Source organism: Orycteropus afer, unplaced genomic scaffold (assembly GCF_000298275.1).
Source record: "Orycteropus afer afer isolate SDZICR_OR568_19922 unplaced genomic scaffold, OryAfe1.0 scaffold00141, whole genome shotgun sequence".
NCBI lineage: Eukaryota > Metazoa > Chordata > Mammalia > Tubulidentata > Orycteropodidae > Orycteropus > Orycteropus afer.
Window position 1 is genome coordinate 4,580,471 of NW_006921728.1, and position 27,954 is coordinate 4,608,424.

At 38.9% G+C, this 27,954-nt stretch overlaps 1 protein-coding gene across 1 annotated transcript in view; it reads left to right on the forward strand.

Moving 5' to 3' along the window:
* Positions 1-27,954, forward strand: part of MAPRE2 (microtubule associated protein RP/EB family member 2) — a 115,287-nt gene that overhangs the window by 47,433 nt on the left and 39,900 nt on the right. Inside the window, exons 3-4 of the mRNA XM_042781632.1 lie at positions 19,163-19,308; positions 25,399-25,612. Coding sequence (XP_042637566.1) covers positions 19,163-19,308; positions 25,399-25,612 — 360 coding nt within the window. The remainder of the gene's footprint in view (positions 1-19,162; positions 19,309-25,398; positions 25,613-27,954) is intronic.

Genomic DNA, 27,954 nt, shown 5'->3' on the forward strand with positions numbered 1-27,954 from the left:
CACCAGGTGCATCTCGCTGGGTTTTAAACACCAGAGGCTCAGCCTCAAAACTCACGTCTACATGTCACCACAGTAGGACAAACCGACAGACAAGCCTATCCTGCTGTTGGAAACCTCTCGTATCCCCCCCACCTGGGTCCCTGTGGCTGACTGTTCCTCTGTCTGACTTCCTTGACTAGTTTTAAAAAAAAGGAAAGAAAAACTATCAGGATTTATTTCAATTTATGCCTCTCCAGATTGTTTCAAGCTTTGTCTTGGATAAAGTTTCTCATAATTTCTTCTTCCAGGAAAGCTTCTGAATTTGGCTGATTGTATTGCAGTCACTTTTATCATTCAGTCCCTCGTGTAAGGAACTGGGATTTACAGTACCACTCTAGGGTTCTACACAGGTGTGGCTGTCAGCCGTGCCCAGGGCCTGTAATACAGGTGCTCCAGGTTTACCCTGCAGGCAGTTTGTCCTGAGTCCAGCAGAGAGTTTTTCTGTGACCATTTTTGGCCATAGAACTGTCCTTATTACATAGACTGAACCCAGTCTCATGTGGCGTCCCCTGTGCCGCCTTTCTCCTGTCATGAGGACAGGTTAGTGATGAAATCAGCTCAGAGTCTAAATTTAGTAGGGTTTCTCTGGTAGCACTCTTGCACTGAAACCAAGTAAGGCTATTCAGTCAGTGTCTGTAAGCTCAAGAGCTTATTTAGCTTTACAAAATCATAGACTGTTATTGCTGGAAGAAAGTTAAGTCATCCTAAATTGTGTTACTATTGTTAGAGATGTAATTGCATTATAATGGAATGTTATTCATATTTGTGATAAATAGTTTTTTTTTTTTTTTTTTTTTTTTTATGACAGTTCTCTCGATTTTCATTTGGTTTAAACTAATTTCAAAATCAGTTTGCTTGGTCTCAACATGCCAACTAATTGGAGAGAAAAGTGGCAAAAAATGAGTAAGTTGGGTAATGAGATAAGGGTCCAGTTTCAGTTTCAGTTGCTGCAGTGGGTAAAATATGAATGTCTCCATTAATGCAATAGTTGAAAGGAAGTTTATTTTTTGAGCAGAATTAGAATACAGTGGTTCCTATTATTTCTAAGTTTGTTTATTCACATATATCTTGATACTTCGTTATGGAAAAGAAATCTAATTTAGTGTTTTTATTTTTATTATTCTTGGGTTATTTTTTTTTCCTTTTCTTTTTTCTGTTTACTACTTTTTGTAATGCTAACCCTAACTAGTGGTTAGGGTTAACCACTAAATAGTGGTTAAATAACCCTAAATAGTAGAAAAAAGTGTGTATGTATTCACCTTCATTTTTCAAACTGCCCCATAATTATTTTTACATATGGATGATATATCTTTGAAAGCAATCAGCCACATCATCATTCCTGCGTTCAGTTCTCATAATCAGTTTAGTTTTGTTTAACATGACTGTTTTGAGCTCTAGTTTTGAGGCTAGGCCCTGAGAACCTGGTGATTAATAACGTGTAGTCAGTGTCCTAGAAAAGCTTGATGCCACAGGGTTCTGCCTCACAGATGGCTAGAGGCACGCTGTGTGGTAAGTGCTATTTTAGAAGAGCTTTGAGCATGCAAAGGAAGAAATAAATGAAGGGGGGAAGGCCAGCCAATGGGGAACGACATTCAGAGTTACTGGGCATGGCTGGGTGCTACCTGGGTGACGTGAAATGGCCACAGCCTGGGGAACAACTCAGAAATGCCCTCCTCACTCTGGAGCCACATGTGGTGACCCAGTTTGCAGGATAAGTTGGAGTAATTAGTTTCATCCATCCTAATGCCACAAGCTAGAGAGGCCTTTCTTTAAAAAAAAAAAAAAAAAATTATTATTGTTATAGAGATTATATACAGCAAACCATACACCAGTTCAACAGTTTCTACATGTACAATTCAGTAACATTGATTACATTCTTCAAGTTTTGCAACCATCGTCCTTTTCTGAATTGTTCCTCCTCCATTAACATAAACTCACTGCCCCCTAAGTTTCCTATGTAGTTTTTCAAGTTGCTGTTGTCAATCTGATTTTATATCAGTAGTTCTTAAAAGAGCTAATGTTCAAGGCAGATATGTTTTACTGTTGTTGTTGTTATGTGCTGTCGAGTCGACCTCGACTCATAGCAACCCCTCCTTGAGTTTGCGAGGCAGTATCACTACAGAAGTAGATTGCCCAACCTTCCTAACAAGGAGTGGCTGGTGGGTTTGAACCGTCAGCCTTCTGGTTAGCAGTCAAGTGCCTTAGGCACTACACTACCAGAGCTCCTAAGCTGAATAAACTATTGTTTGATTTGAAGACTTCAGGGAATATTTTTGGTTTAAGATTTCAAGATTTTCTCAATTAGTAGTTTCAGGGGTTCATCTGGTCTCCATGGCTCCAGAAAGTGTGATGTCCATGAGAATTTGAAATTCTGTTCTACATTTTACCCCTTTTGATCAGGATTCTCCTATAGACTCTTTGATCAAAATGTTCAGTAATGGTAGCCAGGCACCATCCAGTTCTGGTCTCATGGCAGAGGAGGCATTTGTTCATGGAGGCCTTTCTTTTTTAGCATGAGGTCTCAAGTCAGTCCTAGGCATGGCTCATACTAGGTACAGAACTGAAATAAGTGAAGCATGTCATCTTCTCCAAGGGAAATGTAAAGGGTTTTTCCTGATGATCTCATCATATGGATTTGTGAAAATTGTCTTTGCTTGTTTAAATCAACTATGTGTACATGTGGGATATTCACGGGAAGCCACAGAATTGCCACTTCTTTGGGAAGAATGTAACAGATGTTTTTCAGTTCCATAAAGCCAGGCCTCAGTGATAACTGCTCAGTTCTCTAGCTGGATAGCTGTCATGGGCCCACATTAGCATTGTCACACTGTAAGTCCTTTCTGTTATTACTCATTTCTACTGGAGTCCCTTCTGGTCTCATGGCATAAATAAATATAAATAGTGGATTTAAAAAAAAAAAAAAAAAACAGGCTATGGGAAATAGATCACCTGTAATGTAATTATTTTATTGAAGGCTGGTAGTATATACACTTCACAAAAAAATTAAGGCTCTTTAATCAAAATGAGCTTAATATGGTGCCTAATAGGAATGGTGACCTATTAGAAATATAAATTAATGATTGCCTTTGAGAATTCACAATAAGATCACAAAAATTTTAATAATTATCTAAATTTTGCAAAGCAGTACCATTAGTTAAATTCTAGCCTTCCCCGTCTTGTCATTTTCCCTTATCTGGGAAAATTCCCAGATGTCATAGATGAATGAGGTCTTCAGGATTCTCATTAACTATGTCATTCATTCACTAACTCTTTATCACACAGTTTCCCCCTTAGGCTCAGGTTCTTTTTCTTCTAACCTACTGTAGTAAGAACTATGAATGCTCAAAAACCACGAATGGCTCTAAATATGAGAACTGTTGTACATGGAGCAGGTAATCAAAAGGTGTTGGATTTTTTTCAAGGTGATACTGATAAGAGTATATGGCTTAGACCAATCAGTGAACCACTGAAGCCCCAGCACTCACTCCATGGTCCCAGGGATCAGTTAGGGGGTAGGAAACAAGGCTAGAGTCCAAGAACATGGTGGGCTTTAAGACTCATTTATAATTCATAATTCTAATTAAAGAAGCCTTACGAGCCCCTTCTCCTGTGACATTGTCTCTGTTTTATAAGATGCTTACTTTTAAAGCATATCACCATATGCTTATTTTGAAATCATTCATCAAGATCTATAAAAACAAGTTTTAACAACAACAACATGTATGTTCCAACACAATAGAAAGTTATTTTGAATTTGCTAAAGATGTCAATTACTTTACTTATGGATTTGTTCTTTATAAAACATGATTTTGGATTCATACTACTTTTTTCCTTTCCTTTTTTTCTTCTTTTTAGTTAAAATCTAAAGACTTTAACAGAAGGAACATAAATTTTAGGAAAATAATTTCCTTCTATAAATGAATTTGTGATTACTTAAGCACCTCATATGTTTACGGGGGGAAAGACGTAAGGATTGAAGAAGTTTCAAATGTTGATAAACTGGAAGGTCTTAGGAATGTGTTCATACCTTTCTGTGCTGGTGGGAGGTCAAGGACTTTATTTTGTTCTTTGGTTCTTATCCCTTTAAATCTAAGAAATGCATTTTAGAGAGTTATATTTCATATCTGAAACAGTCCAATTCAAGCCCATTCATTTTTATAGCTCTGATTATTGTAACCTGTCATATAATACATAGTTATATGCTTTAGGGTATAATGATGTCATAATACCTCAGCTTTTATATCTATCTCCCATTTTCAGTATACTATTTTTATAAGTATTATTTATTTTAATTCTTATGACAACCATGTGGAATTTTTCAAAGACTCAGAGAAGTGTTCACAGCTGATTCTACAACAGGGATCCCCTGTGCCGTAGCCTGCCGCTCTCACTGCTGTCTGGTAGCTTTGGATATGGTAGGTGGTTGTATGAGTGTGTCTTTCTGATCTTTTCCATATCCTTTCATCAGGAACCCATTAAAGATCGACTCTTCCAGGAAGAGAGGACGCAGAAGTTTGAGTCTCCACCCTTTAAACCTCATTCTAATTAAAGATATGAGACACATCTGGTAATTCTGATGACAAGGGTGTGTCCCAGTGGCGTCATCAACATCAAGAACTTTCTTACCAAAGGTAGAAAGACACTGGTAGGAACATACAGACATTAGCTGCAGGTCTCATGCTCACTTCTTGCTCTGCCTACCAGGAGTGAGGCGGGAAAAGATCTTCCCTACCTCTCTGCATCCTTCCTCTCTTGCTCTTACTTCTCTTCCCTTCCAAGTAAGATGAGGTGTGGCACTGAGCTGTCCTCACCTACCTTAGAAGAGCTTTTCAGTTCTCTAGAATAATTCCTGGCTGGTGAATCAACAGCCAGGATCGTGCCTCCTTATAGATGACTCGACGGCACATAACAACAACAGTAGACACAGCAGACGTGTGTGCATGATCCCCATTTGAATCCCCAGAGTATGGCCTTTTCCTCGAGTTGAACCCAGGCTTGAACAAGCTTGAACGTGAAAGGACTTCACAACCTCATTTTCCTTCTTTCCATGTTATTGAGAAAAATAGCAAAAAAACCAAACTCACTGCCATTGAGTCAAGTCCCACTTATAGCAACCTCTTCTTGGGTTTCCGAGGTGATATCTCTACAGAAGTAGATTGCCCACTTCTGAGGAGTGGCTGGTGGGTTTGAACCACCAGACTTTTGGTTAGCAGTCAGATGCCTTAGGCACTACGTTTGAAATGATCGTGTTACAATCTTGTTTCCCCAAAAGATTTGTTTGTCAAGCTAGCTATCACTGTTTTCCATATATTCAATTCAGTTAATAAACTTACCCTGTAGTAGCTATGCTAAGAGACATGCTGCTCTCACTCCTTGAATGTAGAAAGTTGATGTTTCTTAGTCTTCTATAAAGGAATGGGTGAACACAACATTTGTGAATAGTTACTTCTTCCCTTCCAGTTCTGTCGGCTCTTCTCATACCAACCTCCCAGCTGTTTGCAGCTCCTGAACCTTTTCCACATAGAAAGTCTAGCATTATGGTTTGTATATGTAGCAGATACAGTGCTAGCATAGTTGAAAGATGAATTGACACCATCCCCAGTCTTAAGGGCTACTGACCATTCAGCTTGGAGAGATAGCTACTGAAAATGCAAATCAAACAGTTGTCAGGCCCCTGTAGCCCTTAGAGTGAGACAGTTTTGCACTGGAAACAGAATAGGTGATATGTAAGCTGAGCTTTGAAGAATAAGAAGTTTCTAGTCAGTTGTGATAGTGGTGTTCTATGCTGTTGAGTTGATTCCAACTCTTAGCTACCCCATGTGACAGAATTGAGCTGCCCCTTATGGTTTCCTAGACTGTAATCTCTGCAGGAGCAGAGCACCAGGTCTTTTTCCCATGAAGCCACTGGGTGGGTTTGAACCTCCAACCATTCAGTTAGCAGCCTAGCACTTAACCATTGCACCATGGTGGTGGGGAACAAAAAGGACATTTTAGGCAGAAAATATTTGAACAAGGCAGAAAGCAGGTAAAGTGCATGTATGGCCATGCATGCATAAGACATCTGAAACTTATATTAGGATCCAAGGCAGCAGAAGAAGGACGGTGGTGCAACAGTTAAACACTCAGCTGTTAACCAAAAGGTTGGCAGTTCGAACCCAGCTGGCACCTCTGCAGGAGAAACACCTGGTGATCTGCTCCCATAAATATGACAGCCTAGAAAACCCTATGGGCAGTTCTGTTCGGTCACATGGGGTTACTAGGAGTCAAAAACTGGATAGCACCTAACAACAGCGTTTCAAGTAATAAATGCTGTAGTTTTCAAAGAAAGGAAAAATTATTACAGTCTAGGAAAAGTATCTTGTCTTACCATTGTTTGAGTCTTTGGCCCTAGAACAGAGCCTTGCAAGTTTAGTGGATAGTCAATAAATATTTATGAAGGTGAATTTCTTTGAAATGCTCTTCAGCCTAGGTTTTTTATATGGATAGGATTCAGGCAGAGTGGAGGAGAAGATGGAAATGTTGAATAAAGATACTATACCACGAGTGGATGGCTTTAACAAGCAAATTTATTTTCTCACAGTTCAGGAGGCTAGAAGTCCAAATTCAGGGTGCTGGCTCTGGGGGAAGGCTTTCTGTCTCTGTCAGCTCTGGAGGGAAGTCTTTGCCTCTTTTGAGGCTCTGCTCCTGGGTGATCTTCTCAGGCTTGGCATCTCTCTTCCCCCATCTCTGCTCTGCTCCCTTGTTTAATCTCATCTGTATTGCAAAAGCCATTGAGTCAAGATAAACCCTACGGTAATCCTGCCTCATTAACATAACAAAAACAACCCTTTCCCAAAGGTGATTATAACTACAAAAAAATACACTGCCATTGAGTTGATTCCAACTCTTAAAAATCCCCATTGGGTTTCCAAGGCTGTAAATTTTTCCGGAAGTAGATTGCCTCAGCTTCTTCCCATGGAGCATCTGGTGGGTTTGAACCTCTGACCTTCTGATTAGCAGCCAAACACCTTACCCACTATATCACCAGAGCTCCTTAACTACAGTTACAGAGATTAGAATTTACAACACATATTTTTTGGGGATATAATTCAATCCATGTTGTTGTTGTTGTCATGTGCTGTCGAGTCAGACCTGACTCATGGCGACCCCTCCTTGGGTTTCCGAGGCAGTATCACTATGGAAGTAGATTGCCCCCCATCTTCCTTCTGAGGAGTGGCTGGTGGGTTTGAACCTCCAGCCTTCTGGTTAGCAGTCAAGTGCCTTAGGCACTATGCTACCAGAGCTCCAAATGTTGTTATGTGCCATTGAGTCAGACCCAACTCATAGCGACCCCTCCTTGGGTTTCCGAGGCAGTTTCACTACAGAAGTAGATTGCCCCATCTTCCTTCCGAGGAGTGGCTGGTGGGTTTGAACCGCGAGCCTTCTGGTTAGCAGTCAAGTGCCTTAGGTACTACGCTACCGGAGCTCCTAGAGCTCCCAATAGGTACTATTTAAATATTGTTTTGATGTTCTACACATTGCTTCATTCATTCCTGTGGTCAGCAAATATTTATTGAGCACCTACAGGGTATTAGATGATAGGCTAAGGAAATGAGATACAATAATAAATTTAAAAAAAAATAGCGATCATACCCAGTTGGGACCTATTCCTTTGCTACCAGAGTTCTCCATGCACAGGTTTGTATCCAGAGCATACAAGTTCTTTGTTTTTTACTTTACCTGATTACAAAGTAAAAGTAGAACAAGGTTCCTGGACAAAAGTAGATGTCAAACCATCGGACAGCTTAGAACACTAATGGTCCGTCTGTGTGTGTGTGTGTGTGTGAATATTGGAAATATTAGTAGGCCGACTAATTTCCATACAGTTGAGGTGATCAAGCTCAGTGTCCCCAAATCCTGCTGTTCTTCAAAAGGACATTCTGACTTTTTTTTTTCCTGAATTGTGTTTTAACATTTACAGTTTATCAGATGTATAGTCACTATAAAAAGGAGTGTCAGAGATGACTGTCAAGTGTTTGGACATGTTAGAATTGCATACCTGGAAACTGAATAATTGAATTGCTTGGCAACTGTTAAAATAACCATCAGATTGAGTTTTTTCCGCCCTGAAACCATTACGTAATCTGAAAGATAGCAAGTTACCTCTTTTTATTTGTCCCGTCTCTTCCCAAGGGTGTGTTCTTACCCAAGTGCTAACACTCCTAAACTTCTGTGACTAAATTATTTGACAGTAAGACGCAGGTCAATATGAAGCTAATGCCAGTATTGTTTCTTGACATTTCTCTTAACATTCTCCATAAGAAGCCTGTCATTCTCCATTTTCATTTCTCCTAGATTCCATTTGTATCCCAGTTCATGGAAGAACTTTAGAAAACTGTAGAAGGAACTAAATTTTAGTGAAAATGTGCTTGTCAACTTTAAAATTACACATAATTATGTTAAATCCACTGTAAAACATCAATAGCAAAACACTCTCTTCCTGATTTCTCATCTATTTTATTATTAAAATTCAATTCCATTCTTGTATTTCTTCTGTGGTGATATGATTTAATCTTTGAAGCAAATGCTTCCTCATCTCTTACTAACTTGGATTCCTTCTAATACTAGAATTGTATTTGGAAAAGCAAAGTATTATAGAATTAGGCTGTGAAATGTAGAGAAAGCAAATCATATTAGAAGAGTATTCTGCTGTATTATGTATTACATTTCTCATGAATGTTGTGTGGTGGTTACTCTTGAATTCCTCTTTAGTTGCTGGGAGCTTCCTGTGATACCACCCCCTGGCCAGTGGGTCTCTTCTCAGGGAGCTGTGGGGAAGAGAGTGCTCTCTAGAGCACTGAGGTACAAGATGTTATTGGTGTGGATGAGGGCTGGTGGACTGGGTAAGGGTAGGGGAGACTTAGTAAGCTGTCCACCAGCAAGCCTTGGGGAAGAGGGTAAAGTGGCTTAGATCCATGGAAGAACCTTCACACTTTTGGTCCCAGTCCCAGGGTCAGTGATCTCGGCCACAAAAAAGAGCTACCCGAGATGGGTGCATTGTGTACATATGTTTGCAGACGTTCACTCATCCACTTTCTCTTACACAGCATACCAAAAGCCTCTCCTTCGACTACAAAACCTGGAGCTCATATAGTGGCCATTCATACATAACTTGATTGAATGATGTGAGCAATGATTTAGTAAAATTTCCTTGAGAAACTAGGGAACATGTATAAACCCTTAATCTCATTTGGCCTAACAAAAGATATGTTCTTAAAATTGGAGCTTCAAAATGGCATCATGTAGACACTTTGCTCTAAAGACACTCATGTGTAGGAATCATTGTTAGTTCCCCACTGCCTACAAAATTAACTATAAGGCACTGTTCCTGGCCTTTAAAGCTTTGAGCAATGTGCTCCCAGTCCAACTTCCCCATGTTTACTTCTTCTACGGCTCCCCTAACTTTAGCTTGCACTTCCCTAAACCCACCTTTTACCTGTAGGTTCTAATTATCTTTGCTTGGAATGCCTCTTTTGAGGGGCATGTCAAATGTTACCATCTCCTTCTTCCTTATCACCTTGAACCAGATATGAGCTGCTCTTCTTGAATTTTTATAGCTCTGTAAATTCTTAGAGACACTGAATATTTGTTGTAAGCCTACAATGTTAGAGGTTAAGCTCCTTGAAGATTGGCAATTACAATGCAAGTTTGACTTGATTTTATCTGATACAGTAGTACTCTTCTGTGGGTTTTTATTGGGTGGAATCTTTGGAACAACTCTCTCAGTATGTGTGCCATATGATTTAGCACTTAATTAAGAGTCATTTGCTGTTTTGGTAGGGGTTTCGTGTATATTTCACTGGTCTCTCAAAACTGAGGTAGATGGTTCTTTGAAATCAAAATCATATTTCACAAATTTATTGGTCTATTCGTTCATCATAAATAAAGCAGCATTTCTCTATGTCACCTACAGATGGCATTTCTTTAGTGGTGAGCTGTAACCACAAAAGTTAGAAGGGAAATTTCGTATCATTTCAGATTCTGGTGTCCTGCTGAAACTATTCTTAATTTAAATCTCTCCCTTTTACATAGTAATGTAATTTCATTATTTTTTTTAAATGTTTTTGTTCATGAAAATAGAGAAGATAATACAAATGTGTGAAAATACATGCTTGTACATAAAGAAAAATTTATTCCATAATACTGTCTCTACGGGACTTTCAATTTTGATGACCCTAGTACTAAGAAGACTGACTTCTGACCTCTCGAGAACAGGTTCCATATGTAGCTATCTAACTTGTTCTTCATTTGTAATAAAGGCTTTTGATGTCTCCCTTTCTTCTTGGTCAGGAGTGCCAAATTCTAACTTTAGCTCTGGTCTCAGGCTCCAGCCTCTGGGACATCTCGATGCCAGTTTCAGTATCAGATGCCCTGAAAGCCAGTACATTGTGTCCTATGCACCATTCCTCACTTGTGCTCCAAGCTCCTCTCCTGCTTCTTTCATCCTTGATTTTTGTGTTGACACCAGATCTTAGCATACAAAACAGGTGTGTCAGCTTGTTTTAGTAAAATCTCATGAGCACATTACTCTAAAGGAAATTACTTGTGTTGAAAACTAAAGGTGAACTGAGCACCAAGAACTGGACATCAGAAAAGAGATGTTTCAAACCAACAAGATTGCGCTTCACTGACCATATCTTTATTTCCCCACTTAACTACATCTTTTTCTGTATTGATGAATCAATAGGCAGGTTGACCTTTTTTTTTCCTTTAGCATTAAAATGCAAGATAAGTTATAGGGTCATTACTGTTTGATTGAATAAAACAAATGCAAATAGTTCAGTTAAACTTCGGTGTTTTTTGCATTCCCATTTTTAGTACAGAAGGCATGATAATAATAGTTAATTTCAATGAAGATTTTTTTCACAAATACTGCTCTTAAAATATCAGCCCTCTGCCTCTGTGAACAACTGCCACCTTTGCCATGGGACCAGAAGAACTGGATGCTACCAAACCACCGTTACAGAATGCTTTGATCAAAGATTGTGCAGAACAGTCCTAATCAAAAGGGAGCAAATGTGGAACAGAATTTTTAATTCCTATAAAATCCAGACTTTTTGTTGCCATGGAGGCTGAACCACCAAAACAGATCATCTGCCCTGAGATTATCTTTAAACCTTAAACCAAACATATCACCTGAAAGTTTTCTTAAAATCAAACGATGTTTAAGCTTAATTAGTAAAGAACATCTTCCTTGAGCATAGTGTTCTTTTAAGAAGCAGCTTCTATGGGATCGAATTAGCAATAGCAACTTGAAAGCTTAGCTAGGAAACTAAGACAAGTGAGTTTAATGGGGAGGAATAATTTGGAAAAGGAGGATGGGGGTGATTGTACGACTTGAAGAAGGTGATCAGTGTCAGTGAACTGTACATGTATAAATTGTTGAGTTGATGTATATTCTGTGTATAGTCTCAGTAACAAAAGTAAAATAAATTTTTAAAAATATATCAGTTCTTTTCAATATGAATACTTCAACTATTATAATCTCTATTTCTCTAAAATTTACTCTGTAAGGAAAATATTGGCCCTAAATCTTAATCAAGGACTATTTAATATGTGGGAGCCCTGGTAGCATAGTGCCTAAGGCACTTGACTGCTAACCAGAAGGCTGGTGGTTCAAACCCACCAGCCACTCCTCGGAAGGAAGGTTGGGCAATCCTACTTCCGTAGTGATACTGCCTCGGAAACCCAAGGAGGGGTCGCTATGAGTCGGGGCCGACTCGACGGCACATAACAACAACAACAACATTTAATATGTAGAACTTCACCATATTGAAATTGCCTTTTGAAAGATACAGAAAAATGGTCTTCATGCTTCCATGTTACTAAGAAACACCGTTGCTTTCCTATAAAGAAACATTTTTATATCAATTCAGTTAAAGGATTTCAGTATCTGATGAATTTTCTCCACAGCATCTTTCACTATTAATACTGCTCTGCAAGTTTCTTAATAAAAGTTTGATTTAAAGATAATTTTACTTTTTAAAGGAGCTCTAATGGTGCAGTGGTTAAGGCATTCGGCTGTTAACCAAGAGGCCAACAGTTAGAAACCAGTAGCTCCATGGGAGAAAGATGAGGCAGTCTGCTTCCATAAAAGTATATAGCCTTGGAAACCCTATGGGGCACTTCTACTCTGTCCTGTAGGGCCACTTTGAGTCCAAATTGATTTGATGGCCATGGGTTTTATTTTGTTTTGTTTTGAGTATTCTTGGTTCTTGAAGACAAGTTGTAAATAGAGAATATTGGTTCTTCTAGCTGTAATTTGCTTCTGTCTTAAAATTCTTAAGGTTTTTATATCATAAAATTAGTTTTTAAAAAATTATAACTGAGGACATTTATCACTTGAAAGCCCAACTGCATGATTTGGCAAAACCTTTTAATTCATCTGCTGATCATCTTAAAAAATCCATTTGCCTGAATAATGGTTGCTAGCTTCTCTTTGTAATAAAGAAAAAGAGATGAAAATATTCATTGACAGCTTGTTCTGTGTGTGGAAAGGAAATGGGATGGGGTGCTTCTCAGCCCTCTGTGCAAACCACATCAGCCTCCTATTTCTGTGTCTCTGGGAATCGGAATCTTTCTTTTCCTCTGTGTGGAATCAGTTTGAAAACTACTTGTCTTTGGGACTTATTTGCAGTATGAAAAAAAAAGTTTCTAATATGGCTCCAAATTGGTGGGAAGAAGCAGGAAGCTCAGTTGAGGTCCATGGGAATTCCAGGAAACAGGCTCAGTTGAAACCAGATTTCTGAGCTCTGGCTCTTTATTTTCTTGCGTTTGTGACGCAGGGCAGGTGAAATCAGCAGTAGCCCAAGTTCACTTTAACAGAGTGCAATAATACTTTGGTAATTGAAGATCCCAAACTTTTGTTCATGCCAGGACTGTGAAAGATGTCTATGAAAACAAGACAGAATTACTAGTAATTTAATCATGTTTTTTTGTAGGGTTAGAACAAAACAGTTGAACTTTGGAATTTTCAGAACCTTTCAAATGTTCATCTTTCAAAGCATTTTCTCACAATTGCCATTAAACTCTTCAAGCTTTGTATTTGTATAGGTAGAGAGAGTCTGCTGGTGTATTGGAATGTGTAACCTGTGTTTTGCAGCCTTACTCTGCCCTTTAGTAAGCCCTGATTTCCCAAAGGGAAATACTTGCTTCCGCATGAGCTTTGGGCTCTGATAACAGATGTGGTCCTGCAGCACTGTCCATTCAAGCAACTGAGTGCAGTGGGTCTCAATGCAGAGACAGAGCTGGGATTAATTGTGACTATTGCATAAACAATGTTCTGGTATGAAAGACATCATTTTTAATATTGAAATATTAAAGATGAAAAAATATTGTTATGTTGCTGAAAGTCTAAATGAAGAGCTCAAAAAGGTATACATGGAAGATAGGGCCACCAGGGCTTTATCTACAAAGGGCATGTGTGGACCTCAGACTGTATCCCTCTAGATGCAACAGTATGCTGTTCACTAGGACAGAAGATGATGGTGGCTAGGATGAAGAGTGCTGGCAGATGTCTTAGTTACATGAAGATGAAACATTATTGATTGCTAATTAGCAGAACTGCTTTTTCCCTAAAAAGAGAAGTTGATGACAAACTGAAATACAGGATCACCTCATTTTACAGTTCAGAGGTCTACCCAGTCCTGACATTTTGCAGATAAGATACTTTTAGTTTAGAGGAGCATGATGACATGTCATAGCCCATCCAGAATCAAGGCTCACATCTACAAACCAGCAGTTCAGTTCTCTAACCCCTCTCTTCCTTTCCCTTGTCCTCATTTATTTAGCTTGAGAGAATAAGCTTCTATATAAATCATTTAGCTGTAATGATTCCTGTAATGATGCCTATAATAGCATAGATGTATCCAAAATTAAACTTGTCATTCTTTTCTTCTAACCATCCATTTAATATCAAGCAAGATTATGGAAAGTGGAAAACTGTAAGTAAATTCCTGGATGATATCAGTGTCTCTGTATAATATATCCTTGGAAAAATGAGATGGACAATTTGAGTTGCTGCTCACGACAGAACCCAGTATGGCTGACATCTTCTCCACAGAATGTGTCGCATTTCTATAAAAGTACTGTGAAATTTTAACAGTAATAAGATGTATAATTATACATGTATATGTGTGTGTGTGTGTGTGTGTATATATAATACTTATATACTTTAAATACACATTATATATATATGTATCAAATTAAATTCTTACGAATGTATCCCCTTGTATATGAAATCACTATGTTAGAGCAGGTTAGTGATCACTCTATCCAACCAAGATTCTACTATGAATAGGAAAAGTATCACCAACATCTCAGACATCAGCCTGCATGGTTCATATGCTCTCTTGTAGTTTCCTTTGTAACCCCTTACAGAATTATAATCCAGAAAAATTTCCAAACATTTTGAGCCATTGTATTTTCACTTATAATTTCATGGAAGCAGCACAGAGAAGACAAATTAAAAAAAAAAAAAAAAAATTGAAGTTTAGGCCAAAGTTTAAATTCCACTCCTGCTACTTACTAGCTGGAAGACTTTCTGAGCCTTATTCCCATATCTGTAAAATAGGGTGGTGATAAGAAAAGTACTTACCTCGTAAGATTAACTATCGCATTTCCAAATGTTAAAATTAGATATGAAAGCTTTACATGTTTTATACAAATGCAGTGTTTGCCTCTTGGCATAATATATTCCATAAATTTATTATCATTAAGTAACACGTCCTTTTTGTTATTCAAAAATTTCCTTTTGAAAAGTCTGTTTATTCTGATTTATTCTATTGTCATGGGATCTGGCAAAAATGAAATGATCTCTTCATGATTTTATAGGTATCTTTCCATGATTTCTCATAGGCATATTCCCTAAAAGATTTGGTGAACCAGAAGTTGAAAATGCCCAAATGGACTACCCAAAAGCTGCAGAAATATGTCTTCAGCATAATTCTGAAAGTATTTCTTGAGAGTTCTCGGGGACTCCTTTGACTCTAGAACATATGACATGTAATACCTAAATGCTTATTTAATATACCCATTTCTAGAAATGATAATATATCTTTTTTGCATTCCTCATTAAAGATCATTTATTCATCTTATTTAATGCTCATGGGTTCTGAAATGCATAGGAAAGGTACAGAAAGCCCAGGACATACATACAGTAAACTTTGCAGTTAAGATTCTAACCAAATCAATTTTTACTTTAGTGTTCAACTGCTAGATCCTCAAAAAATACAGAAAGTTTTCCAATTTATTAAATTGTATTATGGTAAAATAGATGTAACAAAAAAGTTGCTATTCTAACCATATTTAAGTGGACAGTTCACTGATATTAATTACACTCACCATGTTGTGCGGGCACCACCACCATCCATTTCCACCCTAAACAGACACTTGGTACCCCTTAAGGGTAACTGCCCATTTCTCCTTCCCTCTGGCATCTGGTAATCACTAATAAGTTTTTGTCTCTGGGCATTTGCCTGTTCTGGATACTTTTTGTAACTGGAATCATATATACCGTTTATGTGTTTATCACCAATGACTAGATAAATAAAATGTGGTGTATTCATGCAGCAGAGTCAACATGCATGAAATTTGAAAACATTCTAAGTGAAATAAGCCAAACCCAAAAGGCCAAATATTATATGATTTCATTTACTTGAAATTTTCAGAATAGACAGATTCATAGAAACAGAAAATAGATTAGTGGTTACCAGGGGCTGAAGGGAGAGGAGTATGGAGAGTGATTGCCCAAGAGTATGGGGTTTCTTTTTAAGGAGATGAAAATATTCTAAAATTAGATAGTGGTAGTAGATGCACAACTCCATAAATACGCTAAAAACCACTTAAATTGTACATTTTAAAAGGTTGGAGTTTATGCCGTCATATGAATTTTATCTCCAGCTCTATTATTAAATGGCTAGATAGATAATAAATAAGTGATTTCTTTTAAAACTATTATTAAACTATATACCATGTACAACATATTCAGAAATATAATGGAGATAATAAATGCATGAGAAGATTTTGAGAGAAGGGAAGTTATACAGATAGCAACACATATTATAGAATTTAAACAGCTAAGAGTACGGAATTATCACTAAGGGATAGGCTTTAAAATCCAGATTTTAGAAGTCTAGAGAAAGACCTAAATATATGTATAAAAATTATGGTGAAGGTAGTGTTTCTATCTATGGTGAAAGTATAGATTATTTATTAAACGATGTTGTTCAACATCAAGCTAACTTTATCAACATTTTTGGTTTAAAGTAACAGAAACCAACCCTGGTGAGCCTAAGCCAAAAAGGAATTTACAAGAAGGATATTGGGTAGTGCAGAGTCAGTGGAAAGAGGAGAGAATGATGCTCAGGTGACAGGAGCCGAAGGATGCTAAGAAGCCTGGAACAGAGCCTCCTTTTTGGCACAAGGGCAGTGTGGTTAGGAAGCCACTGTGCTGCTGTCTCTACTTTGAGACTCCAGAGCCCACCATTCCACCATGACTCAACTCTAAGGGTCCCTGCATGTTCCTGTCAGTCCCTTAAGACTCTGACACCCAGGCAGGACCATCCAAGAGGCAGAGCCTTGGTCATAGTCCTGTCCCTCCTGCTGGGGGTGGAGAAAAGGGCATCTGCCCACCTTCAGCAGCTACAACGCTGGGAGGCAGGATACTGTAGCATCCTCAAATAGGAACTTGACCAAATGCTAGGAAGCCAAAAATGACAGGTTTCCACTAACATTTGGGATAACTAAAATTAGAGCTATACTTTATGTCATAATCCAAAATAAACTGCACGTGGATTCAGAATTTAAATATGAAACTTGAAACCATAAAAGTACTTGAAGAAAATACACATGAATATTTATGTAATCTTGGTTTAAGAAAGTTGCTAAGCTGATATAAAAAAACAGAAAGCCATTAAAAATGTTGATAGTGAATATTCAATGACCCAGAAAGGGAATCGTGATCTGTTAAGTTGTTTTTTTTTTTTTTTAAAGTTTACTTAAAAAATCAGCATAATATAATCACATTTTTACAGTATGATCATATTTTAAAGGAAAAATTATTTACAAATAAAATGAAAACATACAAAAAAAATAATTAGATTGGTATACACCAGAACACTAACGTTGTTATTTCTGGTATTGTATCTGGATGATGAACTTAGAGATGATTTCCCTCCCTCCCTCCCTCCCTCCCTCCCTTCAGAATGTGTTGGATAGTTTGTTGTTTAAAAGCTGTATGCTACTTTTTAATTTGAAAAGCAAGTGATTTGGTTGGTTGGTTTGTTTGTAAGTATCTATATAGTACAGATGCATGGCTCTCAATAGGTAAACTTTATGCTAAATTCTACAAAAGTGAAAATAACTCTTCAAAGAGCAGATAATGACACAGTTTTTTGTTAGATACTCTCATCTGTATAACAATAACTTTAGAGTGGCTGTTTGAAATTTTATGCATCTCGTGGCACTTCAAAAGGAAGAACTGAATAATAATTGGATGATGACGATACGAATTCCCCCCAGAACATGATGTTTCTCTACCCAGTATGTTTTGTTTTTGGTTTTGTCTTGCCTTGTTTTTAAGAAACTCATCTGCCTGACTAGGAACTTAACTAGTGTTCCAGGTATTAGCATCTAAGAGCAAGCCTTGGAGAGATGCCAGGCTTCTGGAGGTGATATTTATTATGGCCTGTATTTCATCCCTATATCTGCAAAGAAGTAGTTGCCCAACATTTCCTGTTCCAGCAGTCCTTAAGCCCCGGGTGTCTTATTTTCCTTTATCTGTGATGCCTGTCTCAGTAAAGGATGCTGGGTATTTGTTTGACATCAGCAACAGAGTGGGTGTTCCCTAACTAAAGGCTAATTCCCTGAATGGAATAAAAAGGATCCTCAGAGAAGATTTGATAGAGAGGGATAGAAAGAGTTCTTCATGTTATAGGAGGGTTTATTATCAGACTATTTAAAGAGACACACAGAGAGATGCAGAGGCAGCAAAGAAGGAAAGAGAAAACACAAAAATAACTGCCTGTTCCTGTTCTTGTTACCCAATTGCCATTCTTCCTTTGAATTTTTTTTTTCTAAATTCCTTTAGCCTTTACTGTTAAGTAGATAAACCAAAAACGAAACCAAACTCACTGCCATCGAGTTGGTTCCAACTCACAGTGACCCCCCTCCTTGGGTTTTCAAAACCAAAAACCAAGGTGGTATCTATAGACATGGATTGCCCAGTTAAGGACATGTGACTCAATAAATATGGTACTGCAAGGGTTCTCTAGTTGAAATTGCTCTATGCCAAGAACTCTTCATAAAAAAATCAAAGAAAGACTAATAATCATCTTTTCTTATGACCATTGCCTCAGAGGACTCATTGAATGTTCCTGTCATGTATATTTCTCTCAGTCATAAGCAGCATGACTCTGAATCTCTGTATGTTCCAGTGTCCAGGTCTTCATCCTTCATGTCATCTTAGGAACTTAATTGCTCTGGACTAGAATTAAATTGGTGTGTATAACCATTTTTGATCCTAGATCACTGAGTTTCACAGTTTCACCTAAGTTATTTACAAGATGGATGTGGAACAGTTTGGGCATATGTTGTGTGTGTTTTGAACTACACATTTCATGAGAGCTCTTACAGTTCTCTCATGTTGAAATTTTTTCTGCTGTTTTTCTCTTAAGCTTATATATTTTGATGTCTTTGAGCAGTAGCAACCAGATGAAAAAGAAATACATTCCTTTTCTCTGATAGAAGCTAAGAAGAGTTATTCTTACCCTGATTTCCTTGGCATTGAAGTAGGAGGTTCTGTTCATTGTTCGTGGAGCTGGTGATGCCCTGGTTAGCACACTGTTGGTACCACAGTGTCTAGGAATGGAGAAGAGGGAGGTCTGTGCAGAGGCATTGTTTCTTCCCTCTGGCCCCAGCCCCTGTGGACAAGGAGGTAGACTACCATGGTGAGAGGAACACACATGGCCAGAAGGGCTCTGCTTGAGTGACAGGAGCTTCCGTAGATTGGTTACCTCCACCTAGCAGTCCAGTCACAGCCGGGTTCAATGGCACTCACACCAGTCCTTTTCTTGTCTCTTTCTAGGAGCAGCCTATTGCCAGTTCATGGACATGCTCTTTCCAGGCTGCATTAGTTTGAAGAAAGTAAAGTTTCAAGCAAAGTTGGAACATGAGTATATTCACAATTTTAAACTTCTGCAAGCATCCTTTAAGCGAATGAATGTTGATAAGGTAAGTACCTCCAAAATACTTGTGCCTCCAAAGAATACATTGTCTTTTCTTCAGTTGCTTTTGAGTAGAAATATAAAAATTCCACAAACATATCAATCAAATACATCTTGATACCTCTGTAGTAGGTTGGGGTGTGGACATAGCATAAAGCATGAGCCCTAACTTCCTACAAAAGCCCTGCAGTCCTTTATGTGAGGTTTTTATTTAAAGGTATTTTCTAAACTTCTAGTCATTGGACTGCAAACTGTAACAGGAATTACAAATGTTAGCATGTTATTACTAGTTATGTTTTAGTATTGCAGAAGAGAAATTTTTATGATTGTCAGATGCCACTGTAGTTCTTTGTGTTTTGTGCTCCTTTGGAGAAGTAGCATGTTACAGTAGGAGTAGCATAGGTGTGAATCCCAGATCCATGACTTGAGCAAGTTACTACAGTCTTTGAGTCTGCGGTTGCTCATGTATAACATAGGACCTCTTACCTCTGACTATGAAATTGAAATGAGGATATGCTGTGAAAGAGCCCAACAGACCACCTACAGTCAAGTTCTCAGTAAATGCCAGACATTTATTTTCCTTGTTTTGCTTTTGAATTATTATTTTAATTTTGTCCTGGAGTAATATGAATAGGATGAGTTGGAAGCCTTTCTCCACCCTCCCAAGTAAAGGACTGTTACAATTTGGCCCATTCAGCATGTTAAAACTAAAAAAAAAACTCACTGCCATCAAGTCCGACTTACAGCAATCCCCTTTGGGTTTCTGAGTCAGTAAATCTTTACGGAAGTACGTTGCCCAGTTTTCCTTCCATGGAGTGCCTGGTGGGTTTGAACCACCAACCTTCTCTTTAGCAGTCAAAATTGCTTAGGCATTATGCCACCAGAGCTCCTTATTCAGCATGTTACTGCTATTCAAATACAAACCCATATTCCTTATTTAGGATGTATCTCTTAAAGGAAATACGCTTGGAAAAAAATAAATTTTGAACAAAGGAAAAAAATAAACCAGCAAGAAAGAAATGGCATAAAACATAACAATAAATAGGCTGTGAGAATAAAAAAAAATTAAAATACTAGGTTAAACAGATACGGATGTTAGAAAAAAGGAGAAATGTTTGGTAAACTCCCTTAAAAAACCAAAAACTAAACCCACTGCCATCGAGTCCATTCTGACTCATAGCAACCCCCATTGGGTTTCTTAGGTGGTAAATCTTTACAGGAGTAGATTGCCTGGTCTTCCTTTTACGTAGTGGCTGGTGGGTTTAAACTGCCAACCTTCTGGTTAGCAGTCAAATGCCTTAGGCACTGAGCCACCAGAGCTCCTTGGTAAACTCTCTATATTGTTGTTGTTGTTGTTATGTGCCGTCAAGTCAGATCCAACTCATTGCGACCCCTCCTTGGGTTTCCGAGTTAGTATCACTACGGAAGTAGATTGCCCAACCTTCCTTCCAAGGAGTGGCTGGTGGGTTTGAACTGCCAGCCTTCTGGTTAGCAGTTGAGTGCCTTTGGCACTATGCTACCAGAGCTCCCTAAACTCTCTATATGTTTTTAAATTTAATGCAATTAATATCTTCTTAAATTAGAGCATTCTTATCAAAATATTGTCACGAAAATCTTGGCTTCTCATTTTCACAGAATTTTTATTTCAAAGCATACATTCTCTTTAACATCTTAAGCTTTTGAATTCTTTTACAATTTTTGTCTTTATTTGCTTTGCTGTGGTTAATTTCCAGTTAGTTCCTTCTGTGTATACAGGTAAAAACCAAACCAAACTCATTACTGTTGAGTCGGATCTGACTCATAGCGACCCCTCCTTGGTTTTCTGAGGCAGTATCACTACGGAAGTAGATTGCCCAACCTTCCTTCCAAGAAGTGGCTGGTGGGTATGAACCGCCAGCCTTCTGGTTAGCAGTCAAATGCCTTAGGCACTGCGCCACCAGAGCTCCTGTATATAAGGCAATTTATGTCATATTCCAGTTACAATGAACTGCACTTATGACCATTCTTTCTGGGGGGAGATTTTCGTACCTCTCATCATTAATGATACGTACTGGAGACGATATCTCTATGGAAATAGATTGGTCAGTCTTTCTTCGAGGAGTAGCTGGTGGGTTTGAACCATTAGCCTTCTGGCTAGCAGTCAAATGCCTATGCTACCAGAGCTGCTAGTGGGTTTGAATTGCTGACCTTTCAGTTAGCCAGCCGAGTGCTTAACCACTGTACCACCAGAGCCCTTACTGTATGTGTGTTGTTGTTGTTGTTTGTTGTTATGTGCCGTCGAGTCAGCCCTGACTCATAGTGACCCCTCCTTGGGTTTCCGAGGCAGTATCACTACGGAAGTAGGATTGCCCAACCTTCCTTCCGAGGAGTGGCTGGTGGGTTTGAACTGCCAGCCTTCTGGTTAGCAGTCAAGTGCCTTAGCCACTATGCTACCAGTGCTCCCCTGTATGTGTGTATGTATTAAAATATATCTGTAAGTTTATATGTAATGTTTCCAACCCCAAAAGATAAATGAAGATAGAATTTATAAAGACACTAATGAGAAGAGGCATTAGTAATGAAAAGGGGTCCAGCTTTCGTCAGGACCTCCTCTGACAGTGTTTGAAAGGAATGAAGGACTACCGATATTCAAAGCCAGAGCAGTAGAGGTTCTCCTTACTTTACATTAGCAGCACCACTTGTATCTGTTCCATTGATTTCTGTATGCATACTTCTGGATTGAAAAGGAAGGAAACACCCTTTCATTGATTTATTGATGAAACTACCTACATAACAAATTAATGAGCTCTATTTCTCTCTAGAGGAGCTCTGGTAGCATACAGCCTAAGGCACTTGACTGCTAACCAGAAGGCTGGCGGTTCAAACCCACCAGCCACTCCTCAGAAGGAAGGTTGGGCAATCTACTTCCATAATGATACTGCCTCAGAAACCCAAGGAGGGGTCGCTATGAGTCAGATCTGACTCCGTGACACATAACAACAACAACATTTCTTTCTAGAAGTATACACACAATGGTTAAGCAATTATTAAAGATGTTGAAGAAAAATTCTCGTGGTAGGAGACTGGCCTTGATGACTTTTATTAGCCTCTCTGGCTTTGCTGTTACTAGGTGTCGTCTAGTGGCCAACTCATAGTGACCCTGTGGACAAGAGAACAAAACACCGCCTAGTCCTGTGCCATCCTCACAAAACTTGCTGTGCTGGAGCCCGTCATTGCAGCCACTGTGTCAGTCCATCTTGTTGAGGGTCTTCCCCTTCTTCACTGACCCTCTACTTTACCCAGCATGATACCCTTTTCCAACGAATGGTTCCTTCTGACAGCATGTCCAGAGTAGGTGAAATGAAGCCTAGCTATACCCACTTCTAAGGCGCACCACTTCTCTGTCATTTTGTCGTACTGTGGTAGCTTGTGTGTTGCTGAGAGACTGGAGGCTGTCCCTCTGACATTTCAAATAACGTGGTGCACAGGTTTCCACAGAGCTTCCAGGTGAAGATAGGGAAAAAGGATGGAGCCGTCCACTTCTGAAAAAACTGGTCACTGAAAACCTTATGAATACCAGTGCAACACTATCTGAAATGTCATTCTAGCTTTAATATGCTGATGTTGTTGTTGTTGTTGTTATGTGCCATCGAGTCGGCCTCGACTCAGAGCGACCCCTCCTTGGGTTTCTGAGACAGTATCACTACGGAAGTAGATTGCCCCATCTTCCTTCCAAGGAGTGGCTGGTGGGTTTGAACCGCGAGCCTTCTGGTTAGCAGTCAAGTGCCTTAGGCACTACACTACCAGAGCTCCTTAATATGCTCATAGTCTATCCAAAACGTCCCATGAGAGACACTTGTCATACCTGGCAGAGTGTAGGAAGGTTCTTTGTAAAGTCTTGCTTGCCATCTCAGATTTAATTTATGCCTCTGGAGTTTCCACTGTGATACTGTGTTGTTACCTGCCCTTACGTCAGCCCCCAGTTCATGGCAACCCCTCACACAGCAGAACAAAATGCTGCCTGGTCCTACCCCATCTCCGTGATCAACTGAAGGTCGGACTTCTGTGATCTGTGGGATTTTCATTTGCTCAGTTGCTGAAGTAGCTTGCCAGGCCTTTCTTCTTAGTCCATCTTGGTTTGGAAGCTCCGCTGAAACCTGCTTGTATCATAGCAACACATGAGCCTCCGCTGACGGACGGGTGGGGGCTGGTCGTGAGGTGCCTTGGCTGGAAACCAAACCTGAGTCTCTTACATGGAAGCCTAGAATTTTCTGCTGAACCACCACTGCCCCCATCCCTCCCTTTTGATAGAGAATGCAAAATTAAATCAACAACAGTAAATGCCTTCTTTTAAAGTCTAATGTACTGCCATCTTCTAAAACTATTTATAAATTTCCACATGTCTGGCAGTAGGCACAGTAGAGAAGCATGTTAATTAAGGGCTTTGTGCTCTAAGAAGTCATTTTTTAAAACAATCAGTATCAACAAAATTAAAAAATCAGAAGGCTTGAAAATATTTATATAGTACAATGAAAAGGAAATTTAGTAGAACATGTGAGCAGACTTCACATTCAAGGGGAGTGGGAAAGATTCTTCTTTACACATTGGATGTCTCCCAAAAGTTTGTCTCTCTTTATTTTCTACTATATTTGATTTAGTTTGCATTATATATATATACACACACACACACACACATATAAATGTATTACAAATGATATAGTTGAATGGATGGCCTAAAATGCTTCAGTTGCTTTTTTTCTTTCACATTGTCATTGATACTTGAAGTCTATCTACGTTTTTTTCAGGAATGATCCTGATGATGCATGGTCAGATATCTGATACAATAGCTTCGAAGGTGGCAAAGCCTTACCGAAAGCTTAATTTATACTGCTTCCGTTCATATAGTTACACAGCGAAGCTGTGTGCTTCGAGCTCTGTGGTTCTGTCTGAACCACACGCTCACACTCACACACACTCACGTGCACAGTCTCACTCTCTGCCCCTATAACTCTTGTGACTCTCACTCAACTAATATTCCAGCCCCAAAATGTGGCAAGTAATGATCTGGTAATGGAGCAGTTAGGACAGCTATCTATATACCTTTCCATTTTCCTTCAAAAATGACTGGCCGCTGCAGTAGAGCTAAGCTATCAAACCTCTTTTTTTTTTTTTTTTTCAAACATAATTCCAAAGGCGCCTATAAAACCAAACTCATTGCCATCGAGTCGATTCCGACTCATAGCAACCCTCTTTGGGTTTCTGAGGCAGTAAATCTTTATGGAAGTAGATTGCCTGGTCTTCCTTCTGCAGAGTGGCTGGTGTGTTTGAACTGCCATCCTTCTGGTTAGCCGACAAATACCTTTGGCACTATGACACCAGAGCTCCTTAACGCTCCTATAAGACTTGTAAAAGAAATGCTGATTGGCTTTTGGGCTTCAAGTAGGAAGTGTTACTTCATGATCTGCTGAGATGCAGTATCTCAGAAGCTGATGTGACTCTTGTGCACGTCTTCCTCCAGAGTGCCTTCTGTGTTGCCTCCATTGCTCCTCCCCACTCCCATGACACGTGGTGCCTGTGTTGCTGGTCCTGAATTGTGACTGGTTGTTTTCATGCTTATCTCTCCTGTTGTAAATAAACTCTCGAAAACTCATGTTGTTTCCCGTGAATCATTAGGATGGTATGTATTTGCATTGCTTTGAGTATTATTCATTTTCTAGTAGCCATAATTCTTGTAAGGATTTATCACAACACAGTTGGGCCAGAAATAAAGATAACCTATCAATCTTGAAATAACACAGCATCCTAGGCCTCAGTATTTTGGGGAAGATGCTTTGACAATAAACACACTATGTGGACCCACGTGACAGATAAGAGTAATCCTACTTCTGTCTGCTTTGTTCCTAAGTATTATGTATTTTAAGAGACCCAACAACATTTTGGTTTATTTTTTCTTTAAGATCATGAAAGATTATATTAATTCTAGAATACAACTGGAAAAAGCTGGGAGAGAGATCAATGATCATGAATTGGGATACAGTTAAATTTAGGTTAACAGTTTGTTGTATTAAACACAAACAAACCTGAGGTTTGTGACTCACCTGGTGATTGTTTATTGCAGGTTATTCCAGTGGAGAAGCTAGTGAAAGGACGTTTCCAGGACAACCTGGATTTTATTCAGTGGTTTAAGAAGTTCTATGATGCTAACTACGATGGGAAGGAGTATGATCCCGTAGAGGCTCGACAAGGGCAAGATGCAATTCCACCCCCTGACCCTGGTGAACAGATCTTCAACCTGCCAAAAAAGTCTCACCACGCGAACTCTCCCACAGCAGGTATTAAAACATTGAAACCATTACGGTCACTTTTCTTTGAGAAAATGGCTCCAACCCACCTGTACTTTGCCATTATCTGTAATTGATTCTTCCCAGGAGTCAATATTTTAGAGCCTTTGGACAGTTTCTATTGTCTGTTTGACCATGTTTTTCTTTCTAGTAGTGACACTCTTTGTAATAAGTCTGACAGTCATGATTTAAACAATTAAAAAAGTGGAACTCTTGCCTTTATGTCACTGAAGCTGGATGTTTAAAATAATACTCAGAGGATAGATTTGCTTTTCCTTCTAGTTTTTCTGAGAAATGTCAAGTAATCTGTTTAGATTTTGACTGAACTATTTTTACTGCTCAGTTGTTGGAAGTAGGGACCAGAAAATGAACTGATTTTTGCTTTTAAATGTGGGTCATCATCTGCAAACCTTCAGAGGAAATTTTTGACATAGGCATCTTATCTCCTGTATAGGCAGTACCAATTTTTATCTAATTGTATTCTGCAACGCCTCATTAATCCAGCTTTGTCCAAAAATGAGGGTATTGAGGATAAATACCTATAACTTTAAGTGCTGTTGTTGTTGTTATGTGCCGTCAAGTCGGACCCAACTCATAGCGACCCCTCCTTGGGTTTCCAAGGCAGTATCTCTACGGAAGTAGATTGCCTAACCTTCCGTCCAAGGAGTGGCTGGTGGGTTTGAACCACCAGCCTTCTGGTTAGCAGTTAAGTGCCTTAGGCACTATACTTTAAATAGTTGTGTGTAAATAATAATGAAATATAAAATATTCATAAAATCCTTGCCATAAAAAGCAGACTTTGTCAAGCAGAATGTGTTCTTACAAAATTAGTGTTGTTGTTATAAACACCAGTTATGGCACTGGATGGTTAAATAATGACACCTTCAGGAGACCATTTTGTTCCCATCTCAAACATGAAAAGCATTGTTCAAGCTTGCTAAATCAATTACCTTAATTTTGTGAATAATATAAATTCCTTCTTCACAGTCTGTGTCCAGTCGTCATGGATGTGAGATGGTTAACAGTCCTCGATAAGTAGTAATAGCTTTATAATTACAGTTTTCCTTTCTGTTCAGAAGGTTTTGGTCTTGGTTTTGGTTTTTCTTGTTACTGAATTCATAGCTGTGTTCCAGGGGGCTGAGGCATTAGAAATCTGGCATTATTTTTAAAATATACAAAACACATGTTGTTATGTTGTTATGTGACGTGGAATTGGACCTGACTCGTAACAACCCCTCCTTAGGTTTCCAAGGAGGTATGACTGTGGAAGTAGATTCTTTCCAAGGAGTGGCTGGTGAGTTTGAACTGCCAGCCTTCTGATTAGCAGTCAAGTGCCTTAGGCACTATGCTACCAGAGCTCCCACAAAAGACAAAAGACAGGTTAACATATGAGTCGGAAACTAATTCTCATGTTTCTAGGAAAAAGCGCATGTGTGTGTGTCTAGGTAGAGGGAAAGCAGAAGTGACAATATGTTAACAATAGGTGGGTCTAGGTGAAGAATATGTAGATAATTCATTTTACTATTCTTGCAGTTTTTCTCCACCTTTGGAAGTTTACAAAACAAAAAGTTTGGCTGGAGGGAGTGTAGGATAATGGTATCTGTGAAAGTTTAGTGTCCTTCCTTCACTGGCATGGATGCTGTAATTGCATGATCACTGTCACAAATAATGTCATCTTTTCAGTGAGAAAACTGAAAAGAAAGGCTATTCTTTTGTTTCTTTAATGTTCACATAATTAGCTTTATATTATAATTTATTTTTCTTTCCTATGGCTGCTGGCTTTGGAGTCAGACTTGGTTTTAAATTACCACACCTGTCACTTGGGGCAAATTCTGTAACCCTACCTAACCTTGATTTGCTTATCTACAACATAGAGATGTTGTTATCTTTAGTAGGGATAGGCCTGCTAATCTGTATGTACACATATATGAGAACACACACTCTCTCAAGTGTGTGTTCAGTGAATTCTTGCTCATCTACTTACAGTAGTGGTAGTGGTGATAGAGGGGAATAGACAACTCTAAGAGATAGTTAGAAGGAAAGATAGAGTAGATATTGGTGACAGATGGACATTGGGGTAAAAGAGAAGGTGGTATCAAGCATGATTTCTTGGTTTGTCTTGCACAACTGTGTGGATGTTGTTATTGTTCAGGAAGTGCTGATACAGAATCAGATTTGAGGAGAGATCATAAGTTCATTTTAGGCGTACTGAGCTGTTTTTATTTTATTTCTTTAGGATATCTAAGAGGAGATATAAGTAGGCAGCTAGCTGTATATGTGTGTGTGCATGGCTGCATGTACATGTGTCTAGAGTGCAAAGAACTGTAGACTAG